At 50.9% G+C, this 9603-nt stretch overlaps 1 protein-coding gene across 1 annotated transcript; it reads right to left on the bottom strand.

The window, feature by feature from the left end:
* Window positions 1-1131: 1131 nt before the first annotated feature.
* On the bottom strand, window positions 1132-8556 carry NOB1 (NIN1 (RPN12) binding protein 1 homolog; the record flags this gene model as incomplete). Its single annotated transcript, XM_080703381.1, has 9 exons — window positions 1132-1401; window positions 2224-2368; window positions 4193-4290; window positions 4984-5181; window positions 5278-5406; window positions 5605-5676; window positions 6730-6860; window positions 8254-8386; window positions 8494-8556. The coding sequence occupies 9 exons, from the start codon at window positions 8554-8556 to the stop codon at window positions 1132-1134; spliced, it is 1239 nt and encodes a 412-aa protein (XP_080559507.1).
* Window positions 8557-9603: the final 1047 nt, after the last annotated feature.

Genomic DNA, 9603 nt, shown 5'->3' with positions numbered 1-9603 from the left:
ATTCGAAGCCAGCCTTGGCAATTTAGAGAGCCTCTCAGCAATCTAGTGAGACCCAGATCCCAAGTAAGAGGTAAGGCTGGGCTGGGGGTGTAGCTTGGAAGGAACAGGCCACTGGATGAAACCCCCAGTATAAAAAAGTTTTGTAATTGGATAAATGTACCATGCTTGTACAGAAGACCATCCCTGTGTGTGCGTGAAATGTGTGCATAAAGAGAAAGCAAGTGTGGAGCTTGGAGTAGTGGGCACGCTTCTAGTGCAACACTTGGGAGGCTGAGACAGTGTAGCTTGGTGGTAGAATGCCCCTGGGCTCAACTCCCAGCACCACACACACACACACACACACAAAAAAAAAAAAAAAAAAAAAAAAAGGTTTACAAAAAAGTAATTGTTTTAAGCCAGGCGTAGTGGCTCATGCTTGTAATCCCAGCATTCAGAAGGCTGAGACCGGAGGATCGCGGTTCACGGACAGTCTCGGCTACTTAGTGAGGCTCTCTGCAACTTAGTGAGACCCTGTTTCAAAATAAACAATAAAAAATAGGGCAGGGGATGTAGCTCAGAGGTCAAATATCCCTGGGTTCCATCCCCAGACCTGCAAAAAAAAAAAAAAAAAAAAAAAAAAACTAATTTTTTTTTTTTGCTTCTAAAGTCGTTTATTTTCTATTTTTCTTTGGTGCATTCTAGTGTCACATATGAATGCAGCTCACAGTGGTAGTGACATACACGCACACAGCACTTGTTTCTTAGTTTTACTATTAAGTAGTTATAGTTTTGGAAAAAAGATAAATCTAGACAGTCCTTGTGCCTACGGCTTAAGCAGTAGCCTTCAAATTCCCATGTTGCAAGAACTTGGACTACTTTAAAGTGGGCAAAAGCTTGTGGCTACATTTATTAGAAAAATAATAGCCTTTGGGGTTCCCCACTGGCGGCTGAAGTTTGCCCAGGGCTACTTCCAGTGTCCTTCGCAGCAGGGTCCAGCTCTCAGGGCCTCACAGCACCAGGAGGGCCCAGTTCCACCAGAAACCGACTGCCATGCGCTGAGGCAGTGGTTGAGGCCGGCGGCGCGTCCTCCCAGACGTCCTGAGGCCACACGCCAGGCCGGGCCGGGCCTCAGCCAGTCTGCCGGCAGGAGCATCACCTCTTCTTCACGAACTTCTTTCTGGAAGCGTTGGGATTGAGGCGCCTCCTGCCGGCTCCCAAGGCGCTGTCCCGCACCTGCAGGGTGGCTGCGCGGCTGGAGATGTCGTTCTCCGCGAAGGGAGAGACCCCGGCGATGTAGTCGGGGGCGAACACATCGGTCTTCTGCCGGGCCTTCCGGGACAGCCGCAGCTGAGGGAAGCGCTGGTCCTCAGTCAGGTGGGGGTTGACGGCGTACTTGCCCCCCTTGGGAGCCGGGAGCGAGTACTGCAAGGGGCGGGCGGCTGTGAGCACGGTCCGCAGCACACCGCACACCGCACGCCTCCCACCCGGACTCGGATGGAAATCTGAACATGGTATTTTGACTCCACAGCTGCTGTTGCTAGTAGCAAAAACTATCACATATGGACAGACTACAAAGCTGGCACCATCTGCACTACTCTTGTGCTCTCGAAAGTTTTCTGAAATGACATGTATTCTAGAGCCATGCAAGTAAGTGAACCATTATGGGAAATGGCGCTAATAAGGGTGTTATAAGCCAGGCATGGGGGCACACACCTGTAATCCCAGTTACAGGAGGATCACAGGCTCGAGGCCAGCCTCAGCAATACAGCGAGACTCTTAGCGACCTAGCGAGAACCTGTTTCAAAACGAAAAATTGAAAAGAGCTGGGGTGTAGCTCAGAGGTAGGATGCCCCTGGGTTCCATCTCTAGCATCCCCCCACCCCCGGTGCTGTAGGCGTGGCCAGGGGGGAGGAATGGGGAGGCAGGAATAGTCCTGGGGTGCTGGGTAGAACCCAGGGCCCAGATCATTCCTGATAAAAATTATTCTCAGAGCTGGGCAGGTAGCACATGCCTCGGATCCCACTATTTGGGAGGCTGAGACAGGAGATAGGATTGCGAGTTTCAGTCCAGCCTCAGCAACTTATCCAGATTCTCTGCAACAAAAACCACAACAACCTGGGCATGGTGGCACACGCTTGTAATCCCAGCTTTCAAGCCTGTATCTTGTGGACACTACCAGCCTGGCTTCTCAACTCTCTGGGTCTCGGATTCCGGTGTGATGGGGGCTCGGGAAGCGCTACTCACCCGGAGGCCTCGCGGGTTCAGCACCTTGGGGTTGCGGGAGAAGTGCATGTGCAGGGTGCCGTCGTCGCTGACGGTCACAGACACTTTCTTCAGGGTCTTGTTCCCGCAGTGTGCGCAGAACACCCGGCTCACGTCAGATGTCGTCCTGGGAGACACACGGGGATGCTGGGCACTGGCGGCACAGGCGGAACCCATGCCTAGAGCACAGCGAGTCACAGGCAGGAAGGAGCAGGCAAGGCCGACCGCAATATACATGGCATGCGTGCATGTGCGCGCATACACGTGATACTGGGGATTAAACCGAGAGGCATTCTACACCAAAGTGCACCTGCAGTAATTTAGCAAGACCCACAAACAACTTAGTGAGATCCTGTTTCAAAATAAAAAATAAAATAGGGCTGGGGGTGTAGCTCAGGGATAGAATGTCCTCGGGTTCGATTCCCAGTAGCACACACAATACACATAAAAAATAAGTAAAGCTGGGTGTGGTGGCACACGCTTATAATCCTAGTGCTTGGGAGGCTGAGACAGGAGAATTGCAGCTTTGAGGACCAGTCTCAGCTACTTAATGAGGCCCTTTGCAACTTAGGGAGACTGTTTCAAAATAAAGAATAAGGGGTCTGGGATGTAGCTCTGTAGCAAAGTGTCTGCTTTGCAGGTGTGGCGCTCTGGGTTTGATCCCTGGTTCCGAAAAGACAAAAAACCAAAACAAAACAAGAGGAAAATAATTAAAATAGAGTTGGGGGTGTAGCTTGGAAGTAGAATGCCCCTCGGTTCCATTAAGTAAATAGATAAATAAACTAAAAAATAAAAGGCTAAGCTGGGAATGGTGGTGCGTGCTTGTAATTTCTATACTTTGGAGTATAAGACAGAAGTATAAGACAGAAGTGGGTTTAAGGACAGGCTCAGCAAGTACTGAAACTCTCAGCAACCTAGTGTGATCCTGCTCCAAAATAATAATAATAAAAAAAGGGATGCGGTGTACCTCGGAGGTAGAATGCCCTGGGATTTAATCCCCAATATCACACACACGAAAGAAAACAAACATGTGCCCCTCAGCGAAGGTAATCAATGTTTGCGAAGCCACCCAGGCAGCTAGAGAAGGAAGCCAGTTGTGAAAGTCGGCACTCTGGTTTCAGAGCCCACTTCTTTTGGTGACTAGAAAATTTCAGTCAGCACAACGATCCCACGGACCCATCACCCCGCTATACCAGTTGCCAACTCATGGCCGGACTGTGGAGTGGTGCTGGGGTTTGAACCCAGGAGCATTCCACCTCAGCACTATACCCTCAGCCCTACTTTATTTACTTATTCAATCCCCTCCGGGGATTGAACCCAGAGGCATTTTATGTTTGAGTGACACCCCCAGACCTATTTTATTTGGAAACAGGGTCTTACTAGGTTGAGTCTCACTACTTGCTGAGGCTGTCCTCCAACCTGCAATCTTCCTGTCCCGGCCTCCCGAGTACTGGGATGACAGGTCTGCGCCACCACACCCAGCCCTATTTTATTTCTTTACTTGGAACGAGGGTCTCGCTCAGTTGTTGAGAGCCTTGGAAGGCCGCGGAGGCTGGCTTGGAAGCTGCGGTCCTCCCATCCCAGCCCCCACGTAGGGGATGGCAGGTGTGCACCACGCCGGTTCTCACCGGTCTCCTCTCTACCTCAATTCACTCCTTCCACTTGTGTACTGCTTCAAGGCGAGACCTAGACACGATTCCAGCACAAACCCTTCAGTATGCAACTCTGGAGGAGAGCAGCCTTTGTTCCAGAACCTGGATCCTTAAACCTGTGTCACTGAAATGAGCCCCTGTCACAGGGGCTCCAGTGCAGCGGCGGAGGCAGACCCTGCGCCACGAGGGTTTAAGTGTAAGGAAGCCACAGGTGCAACGCAGGGCTCTCCTTCAGAGTTCTTAGCAGGGACGGGAAGACACGTGCCACAGCGCAGCCCCATCCACATCCCGCTACCCACCTGAAACAGCCGTGGCAGCGCAAGATGTAGCTGCGGGCCTCGCGGACCAGCATGCCGTTCACCGCCAGCACGTGCAGCCCCATCTGCAGCAGGACGTTCTGCAACAAGCAAGTCAAAGAACCGAAGTAAGTGTTCTCTTCACAAGGATCCCCACACATTCCGCTTGTGCTCGTAATCCCTGAAGGCTGCTAAAGAAGTCAGCTCGGCTGCCTCTGTACAAAGACAGGGACCCAAGCGTCTCTTCATCTGCAAGGACCTGTGCTTATCAGAGATCTCTCTCAACAGACATTCATTAGAGGAAAATATCTCCAGCTCTGGGCTGGAAACTCTGTCTTACTCTCCACATACCTAAGCGAACCCAGAACTATACACATTGAGAGAAAAGCATCACCTGAAAATGGATATTAAAAAGAACATTGTACTAAGCTGGGCGTGGTGACACATACTTGTAATCCCAGCATTTGGGAGGCTGAGACGGGGGGAATGCAGGTTCGCGGACAGCCTCAGCTACTTCGAGCAAAACTGAGTTTCTGCGACTCAGTGAGACCGTTTCAAAATAAAACTAGGGCCGTAGCTTGGAGAGCTAGAATGTCCCTGGGTTTCATCCCAAGTACTGCAAAATAAATAAATAAACTATATACATTTAGACATAGTATTATATGATTTTTCTAGTGTCCAAACTAGTTAACCATCACCAAAGAGCACAGGTAAGTTTCTAGAACCAGGAAAATCAGTAGCACACAGCAGCTGCCTGTGTGCATCCCCACATCTGCACTGCTGGAGACGCCCACCTGCATGGCGAAGTCCGTAGTCACACAGCCAACGCGCACGTCTTTCGGGACATCGCACTGCTCCAGCTCCTGCCGGATCTGCTTGATGTTGCTGGGAGTTATCCACCCACCACCGTCGTCATCGCTGTCTTCATCCTTCCTTTCTTCAAGTCCCTCCTCCTCCTCCTCCTCTTCCCTCTCCTCCTCCTCTCTGTCAACCTGAAACGACAGAATCTACATACTCCCAGCCCATGGGAGAGGGGAGGAGGGGAGTGCAGGCCACCACCAGGAGGAAGCAGTCAGCCAGCGCCTTACCAGCAGCTCCTGCAGCTCCTGGTCGATGTTAGGCAGAGGGCTCCTCCAGAACACGAAGGAGCTGAATTCTAGGTTCTCAGGCTCGTCGGCGGAGTGTCCTCGATCTACTGTCTTTTGTGGAGGTTTAGGCTGAGATTAAAAGAAACGATTTTAAAATCTCAAAATCGAGAGGGTGACAGGTGAAAGAACACGATTCGTAGGTCAGATCAGACAGGGCTGGACAGTGACCCCATCGGCGCGGGTGAATCTGGTTTGTTGTAGGACTCCCCGAGGAGCGCTGGGGTGAGGCAGGAGAGGCTGAGGCGCAGTGCTGGCCGAGGCAGTTACCTTGGAGGGCAGATGGAAACCAGAAATGTGCAGAGGAGTTTCTGGGTGTTGAATCGAGGAGGTTACTTTAACCTAAGTACAAAAAAAGGGTCAGTTTTGAGCAAGAAATTCTAGTTGAAAAATTTGACACGGAAGGGTAATAACAAAACCCATAATATATACCCCTGGTTTTGCAAAGGCTGGGCCTCGCTAAGTTGCCGAGGCTGGCTGTAAACCTGTGACCCTCCTGGCTCAGCCTCTCAAGTGCTGGGATTACAGGCATGCAGCACAGTTTTGAATTTGGAAAATTCAAAACTCGCTTGAATTTTCCAAATCTAACCCCCCCCCCAACCTACAGATCAAGACACTGAAACACTTGCTAACTGCAATGTGTAAATCTTATCTGGATCCTGACTGAAACAAACTATTAAGAACACTAACAAAAGAATTAGAAGTGTGAATGGTGATTGAATTAGTTTTGAGTAGGTGCAATGACGGCTTTGAGGCAATTTTCTTGCAGAGTATTTAGAGACACGTCATGAAGTATCCTCTGGCAAAATAATATATGTCTGTGTTCAAAACACTCAGGACTGTGGCCCAGGATGAATGAAAAGAGACCAGCTGAGAGCTAACTGTGGAGGTGCTCGATGGGACAATGGATCCATTATACCATTCACTCTACTTTTTTTTTGCAGTGCTATGGATGGAACCCTACCTCCGAGTTACACCCCCAGCCCTATTTTGTAGTCTTTTGTTTTTGAAATAGGGTCTCAGCTGGGCGTGGTGGCGCATGCTTGTAATCCTTGTGCTTGGGAGGCAGAGCCAGGAAGATCGTGCAGGTTCGAAGCCAGTCGTGCTGGCTTAAGAGACCCTGTTTCCAAATCAAAAAAGTATAAAAAATAGAGGTCTGGGTGTGGAGCCCAGAGGTAGAAGGGCTTCCAGGAACCCCAGTACCACCAAAAAAGAAAAAGAAAAAGAAACAGGGCCTCATTGAGTTGCAAAGGGCCTTGCTAAGTAGCTGAGGCTGTCTGTGAACCGCAAGCCTCTGGTCTTAGCCTCCCAAATGCTTCACTCTACTTTTATATACCTGACAATTGCCATAAGAATATTGTTAAAACAAACAAACAAAACTCCGCCCTGATTCACCTTTTCTGGTTCTTGTTTCAGGTGAGATACTCCCACAAACTCTGCTTCCAACTGGTAAGTGAGTGCCAGCACTTGTATATCTGTGGCAGAAAGGCTGGGGTAGTCTCCAGTTTTCTTTGAAAACTCGGTCACTGTAAAGAGATTCCCAGTTAGGGGCAAAAAAAAAAAAAAAAAAAAATCAATAGGACGTTATGTAACCATGAGGAGGTACGGAAAGAACCGAGAAAGGATTCGTATCCCAGAGAAACTTCAACACTTCCACTCAGCTTCTGAGCAGCAATCTACATTAGAAGATGATTACACTCCAAACAGAAAATTGATCCAACCATAATTGTAGTTTGTGATGAAACAAAAATAATGATGAACAGGTTAAAATTTGGAAAAAAAAATTTTTTTTTGGTGTTGGGAAATGAACCCAGAGGGATTCTACCTCCAAGCTACACTCCCAGCCCTATTGTTTTATTCTTTATTTTGAAGCAGGGTCTTGCTGAGTTGCAAAGGGCATCGCTAAGTAGCAGAGGGTGTCTGCAAACCGCCATCCTCCTGCCTCAGTCTCCCAAATGCTAGAATTACAAGCGTGCGTCACCACGCCCGGCTTATTCTTTAGTCTGTAACAGGGTCTCACTGAGTCGCCAAGGACCTAAGTAGCTGAGGCTGTCAGGGAACCGCGATCCTCCAGTCTCAGCCTCCCCAATGCTGGGATTCCACAGAGCGCCACAACTTCTGGCCTAGGCAACAACATCTCTACCAAATGCCTCTATCCATCCTCTGACTCACTTCCAACCCAATGTCTTCCTGACTGTCATCCTCTGTTACTAACAGGAGTACAGTGACTACTAAGCCAAGAAACAACTCGTTTCCTTTCAGGTCTAATGCAAGGCTTAATCCCTTTTCTGGATGAGGCTGGCCTCTGTATCCAAGTCTTCCCCCTAAGGAAGTGTCAAGAGCAAGTAAGTGACTGGCGTTTTCTTTTTTCCGCATGTAGAAGATGGAATCCAGGGCCTCCCGCAGGCTAGGCAAGCGCTCTACCACTTCTATTTGAACATCACTTTCGGCATGCCTGCAAAGCGCTAGCCCCTGTGCCAAGTAACTCAGTCGCCATTTACTGTCCAGCAACCTCAGAGGTATTATCATCACCCCCATCTTCCAGAGGAGGCCCAGAGTCCGTGGGGCTTGTTAGTGGCAGGCCTAGGGGAGCCTCCTCTCTCGATCTAGAACGTGTTCTCTCTCTCTCTCTCTCTCTCTCTCTTTTTTTTTTTTTTGGTGGTACTGGGGGTGGAACCCAGAGGCTTTCTACCTCTGGGCTATACTCCCAGACCTTTTTAATATTTTATTTGGAAACAGAGTCTCACTAAGTTGCTGAGAGCCTCACTAAGTAGCTGAGGCTGGCTTCGAACCCGTGCGATCCTCCTGTCTCAGCCTCCCAAGCGCGGGGATTACAAGCGTGCGCCGCCGCGCCCCGGGGCAGGTCGGGGTGGCGCCCTGGGCCCCGCGGCCCGGCAGGGCTGGCGCAGGGCCACTCACCCAGCCGCACGTATTCCGGGAAGGGCTCTTTGAACCGCAGCTCGTAGGGCAGGACCGCGAGCCGCCTGCGCGTGGCCTTGTCCCGAATCTCGCTGACCACCTCCCGGATGGTGTAGATGTTCCTCCCGATGTCCTGCGGAGACACCGGCCCAGCTCACACTCGGCCGCCCGCGCGACCCCGTGAGCTTCCTCAGGGGCCGCCAGCCCCGATCCCGCTCCTCCCGGCCGGAGATCCCGCACCTGCAGAGCCGCGTCCCGCAGGAAAGCTCCGGCATCCGCCACAACGTGCTCCACGGGCGCCATGCTGGCTGGACGGCAGGGAGCGCGCATGCGCACGCAGCGTGCCCCGCCCCTACGGAACCTGACGGCGCAGCCCGGGTCAGCAGCGCCCCCTGGCGGCCACCGCCCGTACCTGCCGGCTCTGCCCCGCGCGTAGGCTTGCGCCCCATGACACCGCCCCGCCAGGGAGATGTGGGCGGGGCTAAACTAAGGGGGTGGGGCAGGCGCTGGTTTTAATCTTGTTCTTGTCCAATACTTGGGATTCGCTTGTCCTACCTCTAATCGCCCTCTGTGCTGCCAGGTGGTGTACACCTGTAATCCCAGTTCTTGGGAGGGTGAGACAGGAGGATTGTAGGTTCAAGGTCAGTCTCAGAAATTTAGTGAGGCCCTCAACGCAGTGAGACCCTGTTTAAAAACAAAAAACAAAAAACAAGCCAGGCGTGGTGGCGCAAGCTTGTAATCCCAGCACTTGGGAGGTTGAGACAGGAGGATAGCACATATTCGAAGCCAGATTCAGCTACTTAGTGAGGTTCTCAGCAATTTAGTGAGACCCTGTTTCCAAATAAAATACAAAATAGGTCTGGGAGTATAGCCTGGAGGTAGAAAAGCCCCTGGGTTCCACCCCCAGTACCACACACACACAAAATTTTTTTTTAATAAAAAAAAGGAAAGCCTAAGCCGGGCATGGTGGCGCACGCTTGTAATCCCCGCGCTTGGGAGGCTGAGACAGGAGGATCACGCAGGTTCGAAGCTGCCTCAGCTACTTGGTGAGGCTCTCAGCAACTTAGTGAGACCCTGTTTCCAAATAAAATATAAAAAATAGGTCTGGGAGTGTAGCCCAGATGTAGAAAGCCTCTGGGTTCCATCTCCAGCGCCCCTCACCCCCCAAAAAAGCCGGGAATGATGGCGCACGTTTGTAATCCCAGCATTGGAGGGGCTGAAACTGGAGGACCACCGTTTGCAAGCAGACAGTCTCAGATACTTAGTGAGGCCCTCTGCAACTTAGTGAGACCCTATTTCAAAATAAAGAATAAAAAAAATAGGGCAGCGGATGTAGCTCGGAGGTCGAAT

The sequence above is a fragment of the Muscardinus avellanarius genome (genome assembly GCF_963383645.1).
Source record: "Muscardinus avellanarius genome assembly, chromosome: 10".
Lineage (NCBI taxonomy): Eukaryota > Metazoa > Chordata > Mammalia > Rodentia > Gliridae > Muscardinus > Muscardinus avellanarius.
The sequence above is the reverse complement of the archived record's forward strand: the minus strand, read 5'-3'. Positions and strand labels throughout refer to the sequence as shown.